This window comes from Gorilla gorilla, chromosome 3 (assembly GCF_029281585.2).
Source record: "Gorilla gorilla gorilla isolate KB3781 chromosome 3, NHGRI_mGorGor1-v2.1_pri, whole genome shotgun sequence".
NCBI classification, from domain to species: Eukaryota; Metazoa; Chordata; class Mammalia; order Primates; family Hominidae; genus Gorilla; species Gorilla gorilla.
The window spans coordinates 34600331-34625900 of record NC_073227.2 but is presented as its reverse complement, the minus strand read 5'-3'; the positions used below and the strand labels follow the sequence as shown (position 1 = coordinate 34625900).

Genomic DNA, 25570 nt, shown 5'->3' with positions numbered 1-25570 from the left:
TCATGTCCAAGTGACTGACTCCCAAATGTTCCCATCCAGCACAGACGTCGCCCCGAACTCCAGACATGGAGATCCAACTGCCTACTCGTCGTTTCAACTTGAAGTCTAACAGGGATCTCAAAATGAGCATAGCGAAAACTCTTGATTTCCTCTCCCAGCCCCCAGCTCGCTCCTCCTTCCACCTACCTCCCGCTTCAGACTTCCCTGCTACTCATCTAGTTGCATTCTGTGGTAGACAGAGGTCACTCCTGAACCAAACCAAGAGTGACAGTGAGGCTGTTTCCTCAGCCCATCTGCAAGTTCCCTTGCCTTTCGTCAGCCTGGCTCTTCCGTCCCGCCTCCAACTTGTCTGACTCTACTCTAAGGTGGGGTTCTCTATCAGGAAACTCCTTGGAGACCCTGTAAGTAGCACCTTCTTGGTATATAGGAATCCCAGAGTCACAGTCGGCTGTGTCAGTGTCTGGTGGGATTTCCTTGTCTCTTACTCCTGTCTCGATCCCTACAGTTCACAGGGGTCATTCTACCCTGATGAATGGTATACCCAGGGGCTGGTTACCTCAAGGTGGCTGAAACAGACCCAGAGAAAGACAGCTGGGCTAAGCTTAAGTTACTTAACTAGCTTCACCTTACTGTGTTATGTGCACAGCACCCCCACTGCAATAAACAGTGACATCAGAGGCAGCAGTTTTATGCTGCACATCACATATCAGTACATTTAGAACATAATTCTCACCCTGGATGCTGCTAAGGTCCTTTGATGGTCAGATTCTATCTCTCTCTGAGCCCTCTGATAGGTAAACATGCATCCATACTGTTTCTTGCCTCTCTCCACTAGAAGGAAAGCTCCACGTAGCAGGCCTTTATTTATTGCCACATCCACAGTTTCTGGCTGTGGAGGAGCTAAATTAACTAATAGAGCAAACAGTTATTAATACCTTAGCAAAGACAGAGGCTAATGGCCAGGCGTGGTGGCTCACGCCTGTAATCTCAGCACTTTGGGAGACTGAGGTGGGCAAAGTGCTTGAGCCCAGGAGTTCAAGACCAGCCTGGGCAACATGGAGAAACTCTATCTCTACAAAAGACACAGAACAATTAGTCAGGTATGGTGAGGCACACCTGTGGTCCCAGCTATTCAGGTGGGTGAGGTGGGAGGATCACTTGGGCCCAGGAGGTTGAGCCTGCAGTGAACCATGTTTGTGCCAGATGTGCACTCTAGCCTGGGCAAGAGAGCAAGACCCTGTCTCAAACAAACAAAGAAAAGGCTGAGTGCAGTGGCTCATGCCTGTAGTCATGGCACTTTGGGAGGCCAAGGCAGGCGGATCACTTGAGGTCAGGAGTTCGAGACCAGCCTGGCCAACATGGCAAAACCCTATCTCTACTAAAAAAAATACAAAAATTAGCCAGGCGTGGTGGCACATACCTGTAATCCCCTAGCTCTCGGGATGCTGAGGCAGGAGAATCACTTGAACCCAGGGGACGGAGGTTGCAGTGAGCCATGATTAAGCTACTACACTCCAGCCTGGGTGACAGAGTGAGACTATGTCTCAAAAATAACAACAACAAAAAGGCAGAGGCCAAGAATCAGCAAATGTCAATGGAAGGAAAGACAGTGGAGTCTCAGAAGGAACTGGCGCTGGGAATGCTCCCACTTCTTGCGGAGTGTCTGCTTCATTCTTCTCTTTGCAAATCAGTTCGCTTTGATCCTCTGTTCCATGGCAAAACAAGGCTGATGGGAGCTTGCACGTTTGTTCTCTGCCCAGTGGCCAGCGGAGTCTGTCAGAAGTCCCTCAGCAACCCTGAGTTTATCAGTCATAGTGGGAATAAAAGCAGCGAAGCCTGCCCATGGAAGGGACATTTCTAGAGAAGACTGCAAGCTAGAGATGGGCAGGGCTTTGTGCCTCAGGACCTGGGCATCCTTTCCAAAAGCTTCCCAGTGTATTATTAGCTAACTGGAATTTGAGGAGTAAGAAATATTTCATGTAAAGCCCTTAGCAAATAGAAGATAGTTCATTATTGAACCTATTGCTTGTAGTCCTCTAGAATGGCTGCCTGGCATCACTTCTCCCATTCTAGCAACCTCCAGGCCTCTCACCAGAGAAACTAAAGAGCCTCTGGAGGTTCCTTTTAACTGACGCTTCAAAGTGTACAGGCAAGTGACCCAGGCTCGCATGACCAGTTATTCTCACCAGCAAAGTGGAATCCTGATCAGGTATTTAAAGATAGAAAAGAGGGAATGCATTCCAGTCCCCTAGATAAGCCACTCCTATGATAAAAGATTTCCAACCTGCAGGACAGAACTAAGATGGAAAATATTTTGAAGTGTCCAATAATGGCTATCATAGTGAAGGTCTACATTTTTAAACCTTTGAAGTATTAAATGCAAAACAACCATATCACTGTTTTCTTGAAAGAACAAGCAAAAATCAGGCCTGAGCACTGAGCTCCCGTTGCTCCTAGAAGAACCAAGACAAAATGATCTCTAAACCTTAGGACAGCCAAAGCAGATCCTTGGGTGTTGAAGCTAAACTAGGGCTGGATAGGCAGGACAGAAACACAGCTAGGAGCTTTTTGTGTCCTCTCCTAACTATGCATAATTTCCCCCCACTTAAATGAAACAAATTAGCAATGGAGAGCTGCAGAATCAGCCACCAGATGATAATCAATGGCAGAACGGTCTTTATGATTTGAGCATAAATCTCTGCCACGATTTCACACTCTGGTCCTTGGAGTTTGGGTCTTCCTAAAGTCAATGTGAGGTCCAGAAACATGAGGTCTAACCTGACGTTAGAAATTACTATTAGCTCTATTTATAGATGAAGATCCATTACCTTCAAGATGAAAAAAACGCTTTAAGACAGGGGTGTCTTATCTTTAGGCTTCCCTGGACCACACTGGAAGAATTGTCTTGGGCCATACACAAAATACATTAATGCTAATGATAGCTCAAAAAAAAAAATTTAAAAATCGCAAAAAAATCTCACGTTTTAAGAAAGTTGGCAAATTTGCATTGGGCCACATTCAAAGCCATCCTGGACCGTGGGTTGGACAAGCTTGCTTTAAGGGGTCCATGATCACTCTCCCTAGCTTTGTGTAATCTAGTGCATATTCAAGTGTAAGACTTGGCCAGGGGAACTAAGAATGTTAGCAAAGAGGTCATATTTTTTTCCCCACACTTTTCCTTGTATCATCTAAATATAAATATCTGACCACCACAATAAGAACTCAGTCATGAAGGTTTAACGAGCAGAAGAAAACCAGAAGCCCTGATTTTTGAGTTGTGTGATGAGGAAGAATAAAGGGAAGGACAGCCTTGCAGGGAGGAAAAAGTTCTAGGAGAAAAGAAAAGCTGCCAGAGCCAGCTCCAGGCCACTGCAGGAATAACCTAGTCACACTCCTTACCCCTTTATATGATGAAGGTGGGAGTGTTTCTAGATAGTTTGAAATGTAAGTAATTATGAGCATCCTGACTCTGCCCAGCACCAGTAGACATTATCAAACAGGTAAAGAAGCAAGAAACTGACTGACCTACATGCTCACCTGCACTGAATGACAGGACAGTGGACTGGAAGGAGATGAAAAGCTAGAAATGGTAGATATACCTACACCTCATACTTACCTTTTTAAAAAATTTCCATAGAACATCAGAATTTAAAGTGCCTCCCTCAAAGCAAAACATCATGGAAATTCTAATAGTTATAAAATAACCTATTTGCATTTAGTATGCTTCTTACAAGAAACCAGTTACAACCTTTTCATTTTTCTGTATTAAAGAGTATTTACCTGCATTTTCTATAAACCAAGATTAGTCCTGAGTTCTATATAGGTGAACATTACAGGTGCACCTAACTCTGTTGAATGCCTATGTGCCAGGCATATGGACAGCCTTACTCTGAACACAAAGAACCATGGGCATAACTGTTCAGTCTTACAGGTCCTGACAGGGCTTGAGGCTTACAGCTCTACCTCTTTGATGAAATGGTCTTATTTGTACTTTATATACAACAGCTTCATCTGTCTTCCTTAAATGTTTTCTAGTACCAAACTTTCTGTTAGGGTTTCCTTTTTAGTGTATCTTTCTAGTTTGTTGTTGCTGTTGTTATTTTAGAGGTGGAAACTTCCTTCTGTGCTGACTCACTAGATTTGGAAACTAAATTGGCTTGCACATCATCATAACTGGTGGCCATCTAGGGGTTCAGTGACCCAAAAAAACCAATATATTTAATTTTTTTTATAAGATTAAAGTGACCATGCAGTACTTATAGCAAGGAGTACAAGATTATTCTAAATTCTAAATCGAGTGACTCACTATCACTCTCAACCTCTGGAGGCCTCACAATTCGAACCCCAACTAAATGTTCGTTTCTAACTTAACAATGAGTATTTATAGCAAGATGTCTTTTGCAAAATCCTCATAACTTAAGATTCTTTCTTTGGGTGGGTCAATAACAACTGAACTTGCTATGATTTAAAAATTATGGGCCGGGCACGGTGGCTTACGCCTGTAATCCCAGCACTTTGGGAGACAGAGGCAGGCACATTACCTGAGGTCAGGAGTTCAAGACTAGCCTGGTCAACATGGTGAAACCCTGTCTCTACTAAAAATACAAAAATTAGCCAGGCGCAGTGGTGCATGCCTGTAATCCCACCTACTGGGGAGGTTGAGGGAGAAGAATCACTTGAACTCGGGAGGCAGATGTTGTGGTGAGCCAGGACTGTGCCACTCCACGCCAGCTCAGGGGCGACAGAGCAAGACCCCGTCGCAAAAAAAAAAAATGATGTAACTTCCCCATTTAACTTTGTTTCATATTAAAGAATACTATCCCCACTTCTAGGACCCACCCCCTACCCCTCAAAGGCAAACTATTATGTGTTCCTTCCTATACCAGACAAAATGACCATCTTATATTGGAAAAGCAAGTTATTGCTAAGTAATATTCTCAAATTTTGTTGCAATCAGCTTTAAATGATTCTGATTTGAGAGATATGACCCTTGAGTGACAAAGCCCATTTCACCATTTACACGGGGGGAAAAAATCTCTTTAAAGCACTATATAGTTAAAAACATTCACCAGGAAATTAAATTAGTAGAGCTATCACTTTGATGTGATGTACATGGTAAGACTGTAAATACACCAACTATAATATAGAATTTAATTTTATCTTTATGAAGTATTCTGAAATCAAAGACGATAATACATGCATCAGGCACATTCAACAGAAGACTTTTACAATGGTTTACATTTCCTTTTTATTTATTCCTTGAAACTGCTCGTATTGCAAGTTTTTCATGGATGAAATATGGAACTGAGCAGATTCTTTTTTTCTACAAAATTATGGTATAAACTTGCTCAATTTTCTATCTTATTGCTAATAAACCTTACAGGCGCACAGTTTGTAAAATAAACCCCTTAAGGACTGAATGCGTAGAGCATGCTGCAAGGTACAAGAAATAAGCTAAAAATGAGCATATAAACCTACATCTGGACCAACACAGTACTGAATGCTGGCAAACATTTATCACAACACAGGGGAAAATTAACAAAAGGAGATACAGTTCAGTCCTGAAAGGGTTAAACAGAAACCCTAATATATTATTGTTTCTAACCATCCATCCCACATTACAGTGCTTGAAAACAAAGTCATAAGTCTGGCACAGAAAATTACACACATTTGTTCAGTACTCATCAGAAACACAGCTGCTTTTGCAATCAAAGTAACTTGGTTACTAACTGAACAGCATTTTGTTTCAAAAGGAACCTCCTCCCCAGTGGATTTTCTGGTTAGCATGACTAGTTAGGTTAGTTCTCAAAAATGGCATTGGAAGTTTTTCGTGAAAGCACAGATGGTACCAGTTTCATTAAAAACAATAAAATAAAACAAAACAAAAAAACCAGTTATGATTGCAGATAAGTCTGTGCAGTAAGAGTGACAAACATTTCACGATTAAGTCATGTATAAGCATGCCTTTAATTGCCACAGTTTAAAGAAAGTGAGCAGCAAATTTAGATAGTATACTAGTGTTCAACGCTGAAATCACTCAAAATATAAAGGGGATTTTTAAGGCTTTTAGCTTGCCTTCCCAATCTATGTGATAAATTAAATGGAACAAATAAAAACATACTGGATCAGACTCAGCTTCTATGTGTATGTTTAGAAACTGCATAGAGTCATGAGAGCATAAGATACATTTCTAAAACAGAATTTTTTAAAAATTCAAACATACTATAACTGAAGCACTCACCATTCTAATAAGAGAGTCTTTCTGAGGGTCAATGACCAGCATGTCTAATAATGCCATCACTGGAGGAGGGCACACAGTCTACTATAACCAGAGGACAAGGTTCCTATAAATTACATACCGAAAATGATTCACAAAACCATGAAAGAAAAAATGTAAGCAGCTGACAAAAGAACTACTGATAAACAATAAGCTACAATGGACAAATCATTTCACTCTTTAGTCTGTGGTATGAGAATGGCCAAAAATAGGTGAGGAAAAATGCCTGTATAAGTACATTCTTGGACTTTTCAAAAAAAGAAAAGGGTTTACAGTATAATATTTCAATTATCTTACGGAAAGAAACAAAATAAAACATAAACGTTTGTTAAAAAAGCACAAGTTCATTTTAATAAGGTCATGAACTTAAAAAAGTATTTTTGAGCTACAAAAATGGGTAAGGAATAGTTTGTTCTTCAAAAGTATCTCTTTTGTTATTGGTTAATTTAATATGATTCCTTAACTAAATACCAAACCTAGGAAGTGGAGGAAACTTGTGGCCGTTAAAGCAAAGCAGCACTAGGAACATGTCCATGCTCTGAACAAAAGCACTGTGTAATGACTCCTGCCATGACTCCATAGAGAGGAATAACTACTACTCAGAAATAAGTGGTCTGTAAGAAAGAGACGGTGAACAGTTACAACAAAGAAAGATAAGGCCACAATGAGTTCTGCCCTTGATCACTGAAACAGATTTAAGGTGTGAGGCAGGATTAGCTTATAAGAGACAAGTGAGTGACTGGAGCAGATTTGAAGAAAAAAGGCGATATAGAATAAAATGCAGCCTGGGGGTGATTAAAAAGGCTTGCAGTAAGAGAAAACCGCAATAACTGATTTAACCACCTAACGTGCTTTATAAATGACCTTCCCCTTGAAAACCGAGGAAAAGGCGATTTAAAGATGTTAGGAAGAATATTTACAGTGGCATAGTCTGAGCATAGAGTGAGTGATGAAGACAGCAAAGCTGGAAAAAAAAATGCTACTAATAATAATTTCTAAAAAGTCTATTAATGGAAACTTTTTCAAAACAGCCCAGGACACCAGAAAGACAATGTTCTGTAGGGAAACACTGTAGGAAGTTACAGTTTTGCATTCATAAGGTACTGTGGCTCCTGTTTTATGGGACAGTAAAAGCTTACCACAATCTAGAGGTAGTTTTTACTCTAAGAGGGATGATTGTATTACTAGACTGTGTTGTATAACATCACACACGTGGTTCCTGTACTAAATGTAGCCCAGTGAGTCTGCTGCAATTTTGAAGAAACCAAACAAAGGCATAAACAAAGTTCAGGAATGAAAGCATGGTAAAACCGGCGGGGTTAGCAAGCAAGGCCAACCTACAACCCTGAATGCAACCAAATCTCAACTGAAAAGAAAAGAAACATTTTCTGAGTTAGGAGACATTTGTGGAGATGCTCAGTACTGGAAAAGAGAAAACAAACAAACAAAAAAGGCAGAGAAAAAAATGAAAACATAAGTTACATTTGCATTTTATAATCTTACAACTATCTGTTTCTAAAGTACGGTCTTCCAGCTATTTTAGTTGATCATCTAATAAAAGCATCTTATGTTTTAAGATTACAATGATGTTCTGGCTAGGCTACCCCCTCCAACCCCCCAAAAAAGTAAAGATAATAAAACATGCTTTTGCTGACATTTTCCTCATTCTACCATAAGGGCACCATCTACCAACTGGTAGCAAATACTTCCCATATTTTTTGTCACTTGCCAACAAGGCAGAAAATACCCTGCTGAATGAAATCACTGGGAACATTCCAAGTTCAAAATAAAATGTTTAACTTACACATGATACAAGTTATGTACAAGATTAGGAGCGGGGAAAAACCTGAACAAATCCTGGAACACACATATGTATTTACGTCATGGGAAAAGGGGAGAGAACACTTCAAATATCAACAAGTTCTGCGCCATTAACTCATTAATAGCTAAATGGCCACACCAAATTGCATGTGAATGTTAGAACCTCTTGGATAACCACAATAAGTCCATATTTTTTTTAAAAAAAAGGAAAACACAGAAATAACTACCAACAGTGTCTGAGAAGAGAGACTAAGTTAACATACATTGCATGTATTGCAGGCAAGGCAGAGGCATTTTTTTAAAGCTTTTGCACAGACTTCATATAATCTTAAAAAAAATATGCAGGCCTTTACAAGATTTGACTTGCTGAAATCCAAACAATTTTGACTCATGAAAAGTCATAAGACTTCAGCTGAAAAAAAAAGAAAAAAGTTCCAGCCTTAGACCAAAAAAAAAAAAACCTGGAAGAGTATGATAGATTAAACAAGGATGGTCAGGCTTGGAACCTGAATGTATTTTAGAGCAAAAGCTCAAAGGTGGGTGGGGAAGAGAACAACCTATTTGGTAACAAGGTGTACTATAATACCGTGATATAAAAAAAGGTATGGTGAAAATGTACCTTTTACTAAAGCTTATACAATATACAAGTTCCTTGGTCCATAAAAACTATGTTAGATTTGTGTCTTCTAGTTTGTTCAACTTGTATTCCAGCCACATTATTTACTTCTTGCCCATTTAAACAAAACCAAACAAAAACCAACCAACCAACCAACAAAACAGCTGAAAAACTTGATTTCCAATATTTATACATTTTGATTTTTTTCTTTTTTTTTTTTTCTTTTTTCTTTTTTTTTTTTTTTTTTTTACTGTGGCTTCTGCATTTCAAATCAGCACTTGCAGGGAGACAACGGGGTTTTTGAATAGTATCACCTGGTATGAAAAGTTTTCCCAAGAAACCACAAACGATTGTTCATTTTTTCTCCTTTTTTGTTAACTTTTTGCCACACTCAAGTCAGTTTAAGTCCCAGCAAAAAGACGGTAGTTAGGATACCACTGTGGCTGTAGATGATGTGACACTGGTTGAATTTGTGCTGGCGTTTGTGTAACTTCCCTCGCTGTTTGTGTTTGATTCGTTAGGGGGCACCTGGCTTGAATTGGCTCGAAGGATTGCTCCTGCTGCACTGCAATGTGGCCGCGGCCCTGGTTCTGGTGTGTAGGTAAAGGTAAGGCTGGTGGAATAAATGATTCCATCATTTCGGACCAAAGTTACTGGAACCTGGACTGGTTGCCGGACCCATCTCCAACCTTCTCGGAATGCAGAAATGTCTGGGACGACACAGAGCATACTCTCTCCACACCTGAGGAGGAAATAGAAATCACTTAAAAACACTTTAAAAAGCAAAGTACATGTTAAAAATGAGACTTAAGACAAGGTTGTTTAATACATTACAATCAATGCCAGGAAAGAATCTCCTGTACCCACACCCCTCACAACCTCTGGATGATGCAAAAAGTTTTATCAAGTACCTGTACATAGTTTCAGCTTCTACATCCCCAAACCACACTCGTAAATTTGGAGTGAAATTCTGTCCTGTAAGTTCAAGCATTGCTACGTCCCCACCGCCATTCAACTGCAATTCACAGAAAATCACAACACTGAGAAAACTTTTCATTTTTCATTAACGTACACAAATTAGATTCTCATTCAACTTTCATTTGTTTTTTTTAAGAAAGGGCAATTAAAATGTTTTTTATTACAAAGCTAGCTAAAAACATTTCAAGATAACATACAAGTTTATTTACATTTAAATTTTCTGGCAAGTATGCTCCTCCTAATTTTGTTTTTTTTTCTTTAAATCAACAAATGGTGTATATAAAAATCCCCTAATCAGACAATTGGAGAAAAATCAAAACTCCCATGAAATGAAATGATGCCAGGTCACAGCTGAGAGTAGCTGCAAAGAGCTGAAGGCCAACTTGGACTAGGCGTTCTCACCTGAAGGCTCTCTACCACAGGCACAGGCGTGACTGGGGCAAGGACAGGGCCCATTCCCTCATAAAATGTATACTCTGCCTTATCTGTGCTAATGATTGTCCAGGAAGCGCCATCATTTATCATCTCTTTATTTGGTTCTTTTGGACATGGAGTGGCCTAATAAAGAAAGAAGTTTAGAAACTAAGTTTTATACAGTTTGTATTAATAGGATAAGAAAATTTTACCAAGTAACCCTCAGACAAGAGTTAAGAAGAAGATAACTCAGTAAAAACTTATAAACTTTCTAAAGCATGGTGCTTTGCCAATCCCTACATAAACACAAACAGAATGCTAATACAGAAACCCCATAGACAGCAGTTTTTCTTATAATACAAACTATTTCAGTGACATATTAAATAATAATACCTTTCAGAACAACCATTATGAGTATACCAATGCAGGTACAATTTCATTAACAGCAGATCAATATCTGTGATGTAAATGGCTGTTTAAAACTCTTCAAGGACTCCTAAGAAAGAGAATGGGACTCCTCATGCTTAGGCAACAGCTAGAAGCTTATGCATGTTCCATGGGAGGGAATCAAGATGGGAAGGCAAAGCCCCTACCCCTACCTTAACACACCTAGACCAGGGACTCAGCATGCCCATCAGTGTGTGTGGGCATCTCTCTGCAAAGGAGTTTCACATGAAACTATAACTGTCTTATTAAATCATCTGCCCATGTCACAACCTCATGAAAGCCTTCTGAGTAAATGTAAAACATTAGCTTTCAAAGCATGTCATCATTACTATCTTCGGAAACCACGATGTAAATCTGATGAGATTTTGAGCCTTCACCCAGAAAAATGCTTCGTCTATACAATGTTTGCACACAATTTCAGAGGATTCAATGAGCACTGAAAATCTATTTTTGGATATCCGGAGGGGCTCTTTGTTCTTCAATTAAGAACCCTGGAACTAGATGTTAACTGTTTTCTCTGAGAACATTTTCATAATTTTGAGTTCTTCCTTGAGGAAGGATTGCTTGCATGTCTGAGGATTGTGTGTTAAGGATGCTCATACCTGAGATAAATATCTGTGTATAGCTTCATGTATTTGTACATAATTAACAGCAAATGAAAATTTCATATTTTTGCAAGCTGCTAACCTCACAGTTTGTACATTTTAGATTTCACCAGTAATTTAAAAACATACCTGAAATTGAATTATTCTTTCTTGAGAAAGGCACAAATACATTCTTTCTGTATCCTTAAGGTAAAATGCACATTTATGGAGTTGTGACACAGGATCATCTGCATCCAATAATGCGGTCTGCTTATCAACTTTCCTAATTATCTATATTTAACAATTAAGAAATAAAAGGTTATCCACACATGGAAAGGATTTTCCTTGTATAAAACATCAAAAGTACATAGAAGTTATATACTGCATAATAATACATCACAGCTATTTGTCCTATGCCTACATATATAAAAACATTCACAAACAAAAAAAGGCTAGGAATAAAAAACACTTTTAGATTGCAAGCATGTCAGAATGTAGAAACTGTTACCCTCTTCCCTGAACATCTAAAAAAAAAATCAGGCAGGCAGGCACTTGTTTTCTAGATCAGTGTTTTTCAAACATTAATGTGCACACAAATAAGCTGGGGTTCTTGTGAAAAACACAGGTTCTGATCTAGCAGGACTCTTGTGGGACCTGATATTCTGCATTTCTAACAAAATCCCAGTTGATGTTAATGCTGCTGGCCTACAGACCATATTTTGAACAGCAAGTTCTAATGATATTTTCCAATAATATGCATAAAATGACAAATACTCCAACATCAAAGGGAAAAATCTCTAGAAGGCTACTGTCAGTGCAAACATCTTATATCCATTATCCAAAACTTACGTATTTAAAAACATAACAAAATCAAACTCATTTTACAGATTACAAAATGGGCTTAGAAAGGTCAGATAAATTGCTCAAAATTACCAGTTTAGTAGCTGAAGGACCAGAATATGTCCTGATCCCAGGGCTGGCTGCCTGTCCAACTGATTTCTAAAGCTTATAACCCAACTAGTCCACAAAACACATGAATATCTGAAAGATAATACTATCAAACCCTATATGACACTTGACACCTAGAAGGTAATGGCTAAGTAGATGATCATGATGAAGAGCAAAATTTGACACAGAACTTTTACTCTGTTTCCTTTTCTATTGATCACTTCCAACAACATACAAACATAACTATCTCTCATCTCAAAATCAAAAGTAAAGAAAACACTGACTACATGCTCCTGTCCCTCCCTCTCACTACCTGTTTCTCTGCAAACGCCTCTTCCTCACTGTCCAATCTCCTGCAATCTCTCCAACCTTTTATCTCAAAGACGCCACTACAACTGCTTTTCAAAGCCACCAAGGATTTCCAGACAGATGCATCTCACGGCACTTTTCTGTCCTCATTTTACTTCATTTTCTCAGAAGCTCTCAACACATTTTGCTTTCAGGACCACAGCTGCTCCAACTGACCTTTAAAATGCCCAGAGCTGAGTTCTCAGCCCTCTTTTCCTCTCTTTATAATCTATACTGTTTAAAAATTTAAAGGTTGACAACTCCCAAATTTATTATCTCCAGACTTATCTTCTCTCCTGCATTCAACTTGTATGTACACTTAACTACCTATTCAACATTTCCACTTACGATGTCTAAGAGGCACCTCAAGCTTAGCATATCGAAAACAGATTTTTGGATTTCCTCCTAAACTTGATCCTTCCCCAACTCATCTAGGTCAATAAATGGCACCAGCATTCACTCAATCCAAAAACCTTAAGAGTTACCCTTGATGCCTTGCTTTCTCTCACACCCAACGATCCAATCTGCCAGCAAATTCTGTCAGGTCCACTTTCCAACAAATCTGTCACCCCTCACCACCTTAATACTATGATCCTGGGTCTAAGATAGCATCAACTCTTGCCTCAATTATGACAACAATCCAAGCACCTGTCTCTCTGCTTCCACGGCCGCATTGCTATGCTCTCTTCTCCACACAGCAGCCACACATATACTTCTAAACAAAAATAGGCCATCGTGCCCCGTTTAAAATCCTCCAGTGGCCTTCTAACATGCAGAGATAATATGAAGTCCTTACCCTAGATACAGAGAGGGATCCTACAAGGTCTTGCCTAGTGCTAACCTTACAGACTCAGTTCCTGCCACTTGACCTCTCCTCCCTCCGCTCCAGCTCCACTGGTTTCTTTACTAGTCATCATACATCCCCTGCCTTCAGTTCTGTACTTGTTCTGTTTGCCTGAAATGCTCCTCACTCAATTACTGGTTCTTTGACTTCATTCTGGGCTCTCTTCAAATACTGCAACTTCAAAAAGACTTCCCTGACCTCTCTAAGCGCTCCTCCAATTCTCTATCCCTTTATTATCTTGTTTTGTTTTCTCATCACTACATAAATCCTTTACATGGGTATTTGGCTTATCACCCTATCAAAATGTAAACTCCATGACGAGAGGCACTCGACTTTGCATGTCAGAATTCCTGTCATTAAACCCCTGGAAATATTTATGTATCAAAGTCTTAATAATGGTACTGCAACTTTTTCTAATAAGTTAATTTTTCATTGCAACATTTTTATATAAAGCCATACAGTTTTGAGTGTAAAAACCTCAATTAATGACTTTCAAGCAAGGCAGGCTACTGGTACTTTACAAACAACTGTAAATGAAAACATTGTTTTAAATTTGGGTCTGTCTTCTAAGTGGTTTGTATTATAAACTATTGGTGATCAGAATCATCCTCCTAAGTTGTGCTTCTGCAGTACAAGCATTTAACACCAAAGCAAACAAACATCATCCTTGGAACAGAGGAAATGAATGAGAAGAGAAAAAAAATGAATAAATGCTGATTCAGATTTTTTGCTTGCTTCTGTCTCCTGCTCTGTTTTTCATGCCCTTCATTCCCTAACGTTACCCTTATTATAATTTGTCTCAACTGCAAAGCTTTACAGATTACTATTACTATACTTCATGTCTTCTAGCTTATTGCATTGACATGGGAAATAAAATCACCTTGTACAATCATGACAGAGGGTAAAAAAAAAAACAGTAACAAAGAAATGAATCACTGGCTTAGAAAACTGTAGATCAAACCAGCCTCTGCTGAAATGACCCCAGAAAATATAAGCCAGTGGAATACTGCACCAAAAAGATAAATAGAAGGCATGTTTAGGAACATTAATACTAAATGTTCTTCTACTCACCCAACCTCTTCAGTCTGACCTTGAATCAAACTTACTCATAAATCCCCTTCATCTTGAATATAAATAAATTATATTGTTTGAGAAAAGGAGAGGGAAAATTGGGAGGGTGGTGGCACTATAGAGGACTTTTGTTTTCATTTTACTAACAAAAGTAGTTTTTACAATTTCAAGATCTCTTTTTTGTGGTTGTTGAGATAGGATCTCATTCTGTTGCCCAGGCTAAAGTCCAGTGGTACGATCACCGCTCATTGCAGCCTTGACCTCCCGAGCTCAAGTGATCCTCCCACTTACGCTTGAGACTACAGGTGTGCACCACCATGCCTGGCTAATTTTTTTTTGGGGTGGGGGGCAGTGGTAAAGACGGTCTGACCATGTTGCCAGGGCTAGTCTCGAACTCCTGAGCTCAAGTGATGCCAGGGCTAGTCACCTCTCCTTCTCCTGCCTTCACCTGTTGAAGTGCTGGGATTGCAGATGTGAGCCACCATGCGTGGCCAAGTTTCAATGTCTTCTATTGAACAAAAGCCCTAAATCCTATGCCCTGCTCCCAGTTAGAAATACCAATTTTATTTCAGTTTTAATAAATCTATCTTCTTGTGAGAGAGTAAGCTAACAAAAATTATGCTTATATTTCAAAAGAAATAAGAATTTCTTCTGTTTGAAAACTTGGTCCTACATTGGGATATGGCAGGTATCACAAAAAAATGAATACGGTTTATCCGCATTAGTAAAGAAAAGAAATGTAATTTATAGTGCCCTCTACTGAACATCTTCAGATAAACAGCCAAAAAGGAAATTGCCACCAAAATATATTGGAAATCATTTAAGAAAAAATCATTAAGAATGTACTTGTAAAAACTGGCTATTACCTTAAAGCATTTCTGAAATAAGGTAGAGCATAACTGTCAATTATAAACAGCACTGATTACTAACATACCATTTAAAATTAAAAAGCATAAAACTGAGGTGTGTTTTTCCATTTGAATGTTGTAACTTTCCTGTTTAAAGAATTAATTTTTACTTCACATTATCACTAAAGCAAAAGTAGAGCCATACCAATCTTGGGAGTGCCATGCCAGTAACTGAGCACACAAGTTTGACTGTTTGTCCATAATGGATGTAGCCATCTCGGACTGTGAATTCTTCTCCTTCTGATTCATCATCATCCACTGCAGTAGGTGGAAAAATAAATCAAATTGTCATCTTTTAAAATTTATTTTATGATTAGGCAAATGACAAAACTTAATATATATCCATGTATCTCATCAAAAGATTTTAACAATTTCACACTAAAAACATTAAATGCACATTTTTATACTCACAGAGATGAATAAAAAAGGCTCCCCACTGCTGTGAACTGGCATGAAAATTACCTCCTTCTACATGCAAGTATCTGGTACTAACTGTCTGGGATCGTAGTCGATTAAACAGAGCCACCTTTGTTCCTGAGGCAATGCATACTGCAAAGAAGAAACAGCTCTTATTTATGTGATTGGAGCAGAAGGTGGGGAGGGAGCAAAAGAAGGAAATTCTGCTTGGCAGTGTATAATTATTCTTTCTTATCATTTAACAGTTTGACAAATATTTTCACTTTCCAAGACAGTACAGATGATATCGAAAAGTCAAGGTAACTGTTATTAATAATGTCAAGCTAATGATATCAAATGTCCATAAAAATAATTTTAAAGTGAAAGCTACACAGTATGTTTACTGTGGTGCTGATTATTAGAGGAAAAACTTACTTTTAAAATAATGTTAGACAGTAGAAATTTAAATCATGACCTATTTAAAGGATGTGTATCTAAACACACTGATAAGAAAATATTTTCCTGGAATATCACTGAATGGAAAAGCAGACTATAAAATACTCTGTATGCTGTGGTTCCATTAGGCAAATGTATATATTTTTAATATGTGTTTGCATCCAATTCCACAGAATACATGCATAGAAAAGGGACCAGAAGGATGTTTGTCAGAGTTGATGGTAAATGCCTCTGCATACTGTGATTTTAGAAAATTCTGCTTTCTTCTAAATATTGTATGAAATTTCTTGAACATAAATCCATGTAAGCAGAAAAACATTCTGAAAGTGAAATATGTTCTCTGCCATCAAGAAACTAATATTCAGTACAAACACAAAGTTAAAGCAGTTATATAAAACTGTGTAATTTGAAATGCAAATAGCCTGAATACAAGACATAATATACCTCCTAGTGCAGGAGAGCACACTACCACCTTTGAAGCAGGTCTTGCTTTTCAGAAAGAAAACAAGAACCAAAGGACAACAAACTTAAATCTGATCACCATTCTAGACTAAAGATTCTCTCCTTGACCATACTTTTAAGCAGGCTGCTCTAAGCAATCAACTAGTATTTGTCCTTGAGCCCCGTCATCAGTCTGTTTAGCTCAGTTATATATAGTAAGAATCCTCCTAAACTATCTCCCACTCTGGATCTATGATCACCTTGGCCTGCCTTTAGCAGGAATCCTAAGTCAGGTCAGAAAGAAACCTTCTACCTTTGATGTCTCCTTTTAGAAAGTTTCCATCCATTGACCCTCTCACTCTGCTTCATCCCCACTTGTTTTTGTTGTATTCTGAAATGGAACTTGGTTCTATTTTCCCCTATTGCAATAGTACTGAATGAAATCTGTCTTTCCAACTAGGCCCACACTCTATTTCTTTTTGACTCTACCAATTTACAGAAAATACATTAAACTATACCAAATAAATGAAACCAGCAAAATCTAGTACGTGGAAATCTCTAGTGGCCAAATGTTTCAACTTACTTAAATAAATTGCAAGAGTTGAGGGGGTGTCCATAGATTATATTCAAGGACATGTCACAATATAAACTGTACTAAGTGGTAGATCTGAATTTTGATTCAAGCAATCTGATTTTTAAAATAATATTTTAGACCATTTTAAATTTGAACACTGATTGGATATGCATCAAACTAAAATAAGGGCAGAAGAAAGTGGGGCTGGAGTACAGGTATAGATGAAGATAAGATTGGTTGAATGTTAAGATCACTGTTGACGTTAGAGAATGAACATAAGAGGTTTCATTGTATGGTGCAACTCTGTCTACTTGAGAGTGTTTGAAATTTTTCCGTAATAAAAACTAAGTGATATTAGTGGACTGAGTGGACTAAAATATAACCAACACAAAACAACAACAACAACAACAACAACAACAACAACACCACCACCATGAGCTCATAATAAAACAAAATGAAAAGAAAGCAAACAAAACAAAAACCCTAAAACCCCACTGGTCACTTTCAAGGAATGTTATTATTCTGCAAATGAGTAAACAAGCAGCTAATCCTGCCTTTTCATTACATATTACAATTGAAGCAAATAGCTGATATGGCAAAGTCCCTCTTTGTAGAAAAAACTCCAGCTAACGAATGCAGAAGTTAGAATTTAAAAAATTAGAATATCACCATTTTGTGGCATTTAATGAAATGGATTTAAACATCATCAATGACTATTAAAACCATTAGGTTAAAGTTTGCTGAGGAACTTTATGGGTGGAATAGACTTACAACAGCTGAACTACTATAATCAATCTTAACATGACCAAAAAAAAAAGGGGATAATCAGATATTATGACTTCCAATCCAATGGAAATAAATGTATATTTTACCAATCAGTTCTGAAAGTCTTTATGTCTAACCACCAGTTCATGGAAAATAAGAGAGACAGAGAAACATGTAATCAGCCAAACCCAGAATATGGAATTCCAGAACAGGAAAAATGATCGTTTCTTCAACAAATAAATGACATAGAAGGAAAACAAAGGTGAGAGAGGGTGAGAAGAAACTATTACAGACTAAAATGTGTGGACCTTATCTGAATCCATGTTTGAACAAACCACTGTAAAACAAAACAAAGCAAAAAAACTATGAAAAGACATTCTGGGTCAATCTGATAAATCTGTACATGAAATAGGATATTAGATGACACTAAAGAGCTGCTGTCAACTGTTACGTATAATGATGTTTCAAAAAAAAGGGCATGTATTAGTCACTATTGCAGAAATTTTGGTTGAAAGGATAGGATGAGATTTACATTAAAATACTCCAGCAATTAGAAGACGAAGAGGTGTCGGTGGTGATGGAGATAATGAAACAGAATTGATAAAACCTGTTGAGGCTGGGTGGATAATTTCTCCCTTTTATATAAATTTGAAAGTCTCAGCCAGGCATGGTGGCTCACACCTGCAATCCCAACACTTTGGGAGGTCGAGGTGGGTGGATCACCTGAGGTCAGGAGTTCAAGACCAGCCTGGCCAAATGGCAAAACCTCATCTCTACTAAAAAAATACAAAATCAGCCGGGCGTGATGGTGGGCACCTGTAATCCCAGCTACTCAGGAGGCTGAGGCAGGGAGGATTGGTTGAACCCGGGAGGTGAAGGTTGCAGTGAGCTGAGATCCTGCCACTGCACTCCAGCCTGGGCGACAGAGTAAGAGTCCATCTCAAGAAAAAAAAAGAAAAGTCTCCATAATAAAAAGTTAAAAAAAGAAAAATGGGTGTGGAGGTTAAATTTATAATTCAAACATACTTCTTTGGTAGTCTAAAAATAGGCTGATGAGACAGCAGTCTCTGCCAGAGCAACCACATTAAAAATTGTGTTTAGATTCTCAGGAAGGCCTGCCAAAGCCCATTTAGTTGGTAGCGTTTTTCAAAGGGGTACTTTTTGACATTGTGGGTAGATCAATTCTTTGTGGAATGGGAACTACCTTGGACACTGCAGGACATTCAATTCAGCATCACAGGCTCAAGACACCCAAAGCCAACATCACCCCCTCCAGTCACCGTAACAACAGAAGGAGAAAATCTCCCATTTCCCCCGAATGTCCCTGGGAGCATTAAGGAACCAACTCTGGTTAAGAACTGCTTCATTAGACCACATACTGTCGATTTACGATTAAAAAAAGAGAGACAATAAAGAGGGCCACAAAAATATTAGTAAAGAATTAATTGGCTATTGAAAAGGCAATTTTTAATTTAAAAAAGAGTCTGTCTTATTAATTCATGGTGGGAGTTGGGGATAAATAAGAAAAGCATACATACAGTCAGCATTTTTCAATGACTGCTTCTTTTTGGAAGGTTTGGAGATGACTTTTATCCGCTTGCTGAGGAACACACCAATGTCATCACTGTTGCCATAGAACATCTTTACAGACAACATGAAGTGCTTTCGCTTGTCTGAGTCAGATATATACAATGTTTTGGCTGTGCAATAGTTCTGTGAAAGAAAAGTAAAGTTTTAACAGCAGCAAAACCTTGTTTGTTTATGTAGTACCTATAACTCAGAATGGCCACAGTTTAAGTAATAAGTAAAACAATTCCAAGGGATAGCTGATAAAACCAACTATAAAAATTATCAACTATAAAAATTACTGAAATTGATTTCTGAAAAGTACAAAGTCTTCCTTATAAAGTCTGTAGAACACAAACATTGTCATCTGTTGTATCCTCTTTAAAAGACCATTTAAAAAAACAGCCTTTTCTTGTTTTACATAGCTCTACAACTGTGTCATGGAATTATCACTCAACGTTACAGCAGTAACTTTTAAAATAAATTTTACAGTTAAAAAAAATCAATGACTTTCTCCAAAAAAAAAATAAATAAAGCTATCAGAATTCAAGAAATTATGTAAAAGATTTTAGCAGTAGTTCTTCTCAAAATAGTGCATAAAATATTTTTCTTTATATAGCTGAACACTAGAGTAATCACTTATAAGATTGAGGAAAACAATGATAGACAAACTGGATGATTATAAAATATCTTAAACCAGAAAGAGATTATATAAGCATTACTTTAAAGAACTATTTTTAAAATGGTTAACTTTGCCCAAAAGGACGATTCATACGTATCACCAGAAGAACTGAATTTAAAGGTACTAGAGAAAATGCTCAAGGCATTATGTCAGTTTACCAGAATTTAAATTCTGATAACTGAAAAGATAAAGAGATATAGCACTTTACAAACAGCAAAGACCCTTCAAAATGCTACTGCTTATATTATATATAACAATTCTAAAATCTTTCCTATTCTCTTGATCCCTGTGAATCAGTGAGGGATCTAAATTATTGTCCTTTTCCAGGTAAGATAAATGATGCTGAAACACAGCATAAGTATCTAAAGTATCAAATTATATTTTTTAAAAGATCAACATTCCACTTTAAAATTAAGCTAAACAAGTTTCTTCAACTACCTCTCCTGTATCTTCCTTTTAAAAAGCAGAGCAAATGCTACTCAGGAAACAGTTAATGACTTCTAGGTTTTTATCTTTAAAATTTTACTCACAGACAGCCTCAGTAGCAGACAAAACTACTGCAATAGTTTATTGTATTTCTCATAGCAAAGCTATATAAGAAAATTTAGATGCCATCTTGAACATTATACATTTAACTAAGTTTTTAAAAATCAAAAGTTTGGTAAAAGCCTTGAGAGGTTTTGCTCTGTAGAAGGCAAAAATAAGATAAAGCTAATCATAGTAATAAATAAAAACAGGCCAGGGTGGTGGCTCATGCCTGTAATCTCAGCACTTTGGGAGGCCAAGGTGGACAGACTGCTTAAGTCCAGAAGTTTGAGACCAGCCTGAGCAACATGGTGAAACCCCATCTCTACGAAAAACACAAAAATTATCCAGGCATGGTGGTGTATGCCTGTAGTCCCAACTACTCAGGAGGCTGAGGTGGGACGGTCGCTTGAGCCCAGGAGGCAGAGGTTGCAATGGGCCGTGATCCCACCACCGCACTCCAGCCTGGGCGGCACGGTGGCACCCTGTCTCAAAATGAATAAAGATAAAGAAACAAAAAACAACAGTACTTTGCAGTCACATCACTCCTTGCACCCAAGATCTCTAACGCACTCAGAGATGGCATCTGTGAGCTGCTATACCCATAGGTCGGCCACACTCTTAAAAGTGACAGCACTGAAGGTCAAATTAAGCCTAAACAATGAAATTCTTCTGCAACATAAGACGAGGTCTATGAAAATGGGTATCAATGTACTAAAGCAGACAGTCATGGGAAGCAAAAATGAAATGTATATCTAAATGAAGGTAATTACATTCTAATGGGAAAGCTTAAAAATGTTGAGATGGCTTTGGAGTGTTAAAATTAAAAGGTAAGATCCATATCAGAAAGAGAAAATACTGAAATCCAGCATAAATAAGACATATTGGCAAACAAGAAAGGAAAAAAAGAACCAAGAATGTTGGATCATAAGACCTACACAAAAAGAACTGCATTTTGTTCGGAAAAAACAAACACACATATATCTCCTTGGAAAGAAAGGAAATATATCCCTAATTACAATGAGTAGTTTGAATCCACAAAAATCATAATCAAGATAATTTTATGGGAACTATTATTTTTAAAAAACTATAAGGCCACTGACCACAAACTACTCATATTCCATTAAGAAAAGAAGGAAAAAGTCACTGACTCATAGAAAATAAGCAAATAAAACTAAAATTACATTTGCCTTGCTATTGCAAAAGGTTAAATTAGCTAATGGAATTCTAGAAGAGAAAATGGCATATAATCATCTCTCTAGAAATACTCTTTGAAAACAAGATCTTTAGGCAATAAAAGACATTTCCCTGAAAGAAAGAAGAAATACCAAATCTAATGCTGCAAAGTGATACTGCAGAAATGTTTAAATTATAGAAACAAAATGTTACCAAGAGTATATGATGTTTAAAAATAAGAAAAACACAAGAGTGTTAGAACTAAGTCATCCTTGTTGCGTAGCTTACCTAGCTGTGACTATAAAAAATGTAAATTTTTTTTAACAAATTAAAAACATTACACAAAATCTAAGATCCAACATATTACCTACATACAGCCAAATGTCATGACCATAAATTTAAAGGGCTAGATATACTAGAATTTTGTTGCATTGAATATTTAAAATAAGTATAAACACCAAAAATTGCAAAATGAATATCCCATATTTCTCAATAACTAATTGTGCCACTCAATGAACAGACTATTTCCTTACACGAATGGAGGTTAAGTGAGGCAGACAAGAGCAAAGTGCCTCTCACTGAAGCTCAAAATCCGCTGCTCAGGACATCTTTGCCTACCTTGGTCAAAACCATGTTCTTATACCTTTATGCTCTAAGCACATGATTACATTGTTTTTTTTCTGCCTGGGATGCCTTCTACTAACTCTCACCAGTCTTGCTTTACATAAACTTCCCTAATAGAATTTTTCCTTAAAATTAAATATTAACATATAATTTTGGCTTACAGACATTGTACTAACCTATTACTAGGTATTTTAAATACTAGTTAAATGCTCAAGCTCTCAGGTATTCTATTCCTCTTCTGCCAGTTTCTAGGCCTTGGGGAAAGGGTATACTAGTGGAAGTTGAAGAAAGATATAATGAAAAACAGCAGAAAGATCTCCATGTTGAGGCAGCCCCTAAAGGTACAAAATTAGGATGTGGCACTACTAAGCCACAATGCTGCGAAAGGCAAGCAGTGATACTACTGGTTGGTTTATTTGGTATTACCTCATTTAAAATTACTGGAAGCTGGAACTGGTTAAAATGAGCAATGAAGTAGGATTAAACAGTTATACACACAGGTAGCTAGAATCCCTGGCTTCTCACTACCTATCTGATCCACTCATTCATAGTACTGAATGTCTACATGTGAAGCCTGGAGACATATAACTCTGAGACTTCCTAGGTAACAAGAAAACAGATGAGACAAGACTTAAGATCTATTAGATCAACCCACCACTTAAATATATTTGTTACTTTAGCTCAGGGATCATAATTTAGAAATAGTTTTACTGGTTTAAGATGAAACAATCTTTATTGTAATAAGTATTATCCCAAATCTAATTTAAAATACATAGTCAACAAATCTTACTTACAAAAACTATAAAGATATAAATGACATACAAATAGCTAAATTTGAAGGAGGTTGACATTAAGACCTGTAGTACTATCTGTAAAATCACTAAAATTCAATTTGAGAGTACAAATCCCCTAGCTCACCTCCACCAACACTACTCCCAACCCATATCCCTAGTGCCAACTACAACATAGCAAACACTAAAATATTCAACAAAGATGTATCAAATAATGAAACAGCTGTTTATGCACTATTTTAGAAGATGTTTAGTCATTGAGATCAGAACTAACCATTTTCCAAAGTATAGTAGCAAGGAAAAATAAAACCATAGCTAAATTCTAAGTGAATAAAAAACTATCTTTCAATACTAAAAGTATAGATTGGCTGGACACGGTGGCACACACCCGTAATCCCAGCACTTTGGGAGGCTGAGGTGGATGGATTGCTTGAGCTCAGGAGTTCAAGACCAGCCTAGGTAACATGGCGAAACCCCATCTCTACAAAAAAATACAAAAAAGTTAGCTGGACATAGTGACACACACCTATGGTCCCACTACTTGTGAGGTGGAGGTTGCAGTCAGCCAAGATTGCACCATCGCATTTCTGCATGGGTGACAGAGTAAAAACCCTGTCCTGGGGGAAGAAAAAAAAAGATCTAGATTGACTGCTTTCTAAATTCATACAATATAATCAGTAAAACTAGCTGATAAATTGTTTTCTCTAGAAAATTAATTGAAGAACCCCTGCCACGCACTAAAATTTGAGTAAAGCCAACTGTGGCTATTCTTGTCTACAGTATCACTCTGCTTCACTCTGATGTCAAGTAAACGTTTATGATCGTTATAACCCAGATAAATGCTTTCCACAATGTATATATCATTGTGTCTAGTATAAAACTAAGATTAAAATAGCAGAGTAAAACATTACTGAACAATGTATTTTTGTTGATAAACCTCTGTCAAACAGAAGATGAGCAATCAGACTCCTAAATTTATTACTGGCTTCCAATAGAAATCTGATTTACAGTCTGCTAAAACTGCTTGCAAGCTGGGGAAGCTTACTGCATGCCACCTTCCAATGTCAGCAGCGTAAGCTTCATGAGTGACTAGACCAAAGCTATCTGAGAGGCATGTTTTTTGGTCCTAGTTCATATATTCAAGAAATTGTTACCAATAGTTATTAAAGAAAAAAATCTCCACCACAAAAATGAATATGAAAACTACATTCTGGTACCATGGTGCCCCTTTCTGGTGAACTAGCAGTCTTGATTTACCTTTCCTTCCAAGTTTAGCTGCTGCATTTCTTGGTCACTATTTCCTATCCCAATAAATGCACACGGTTGAGACTCTTGTTCAGAACAACCATCGCGTTCCATTTGTTCTTTTTTTTTCTTCCATCCACTGCCCATAAGATATACACAAGGAGGTGGGCAAAAAAACCTGAAGAATAATGGGGGAAAAAAAAAACCAAGAAGCAAAAATCAATTAGATTCAATAAAGCCTTTCCTTTCCTTGAACATTATGAATACAAAATCACATTGAAATGCACCTATTTCCCAATGAAAAATTTTGGTGAAGCCTTTTGTAATGCAAATAATCATGCCCACAGGACAGAAATTGGGACTTCCATAATGACTAAATCTGTTCAGGTAAAATATTGGAGTTATGCATACAGTTAGATTAAATACTTTTTAGAGTACAGAACTTCTCTTTGTATGGCTCAGAGTTCTAAATTACCAGAGTTCAGCAAATCCAGTGTACTCTAACATATTACAAAACACGATAAACCACCACAAAAATCTGTAATTACTAATTAAGGCCTATTCAAAACGACACAATCATTAATGAGTGACATTACTATTATGGATACTGCATTTAACTTAATGTGGTAATTAACCTGGAAAATTGTATTAGAGCATTGTCCACAGTAGAAACATCCAAAATATTAATAAAACTAAGCTAAAGAGTCAAAAATACATGGATCTCCTGATTATGAGCAGTGCTGTGTTTTATATATCTTTGAATTTTATACACACTTGGAACACCTGGTGTGCTGTAGATATCTGAGAAATATTTCATGCTCAAAGAACAATACACTGTATTCTTTCAACTCACAGAATATGACAGGTTTGTTTTGCTAGTTGTCAAAAACCACCTTCACAAGTTCTTCTGAGAATGATTTTCTTATAATCTTTTATTTAGCAATTAAAAATATTATCTATTGCAAAGCCTAGCTCAAGGCTCATATTTTACATAGTTCAGACCATCAATCCAGTCCTTATATAGGGTGTAAATTCACCTTTGCTCAATTATAATGTTGACTTGTACATACTTT

The 25570-nt window shown here is 37.4% G+C and overlaps 1 protein-coding gene across 15 annotated transcripts in view; it reads right to left on the bottom strand.

Moving 5' to 3' along the window:
* Positions 1-5223: 5223 nt before the first annotated feature.
* RBPJ (recombination signal binding protein for immunoglobulin kappa J region) overlaps positions 5224-25570 on the bottom strand; it is a 269801-nt gene continuing 249454 nt past the window's right edge. For all 15 annotated transcript variants that reach the window (XM_055385548.2, XM_019025480.4, XM_063705225.1 and 12 more), the window contains 8 exons: positions 24510-24675; positions 19427-19601; positions 15668-15805; positions 15402-15514; positions 11288-11428; positions 10095-10250; positions 9626-9729; positions 5224-9456 (listed from right to left, as the gene is read on the bottom strand). In XM_055385548.2, the coding sequence (XP_055241523.1) occupies positions 9141-9456; positions 9626-9729; positions 10095-10250; positions 11288-11428; positions 15402-15514; positions 15668-15805; positions 19427-19601; positions 24510-24675 (1309 nt within the window). In that variant the 3' untranslated portion in view covers positions 5224-9140. The remainder of the gene's footprint in view (positions 9457-9625; positions 9730-10094; positions 10251-11287; positions 11429-15401; positions 15515-15667; positions 15806-19426; positions 19602-24509; positions 24676-25570) is intronic.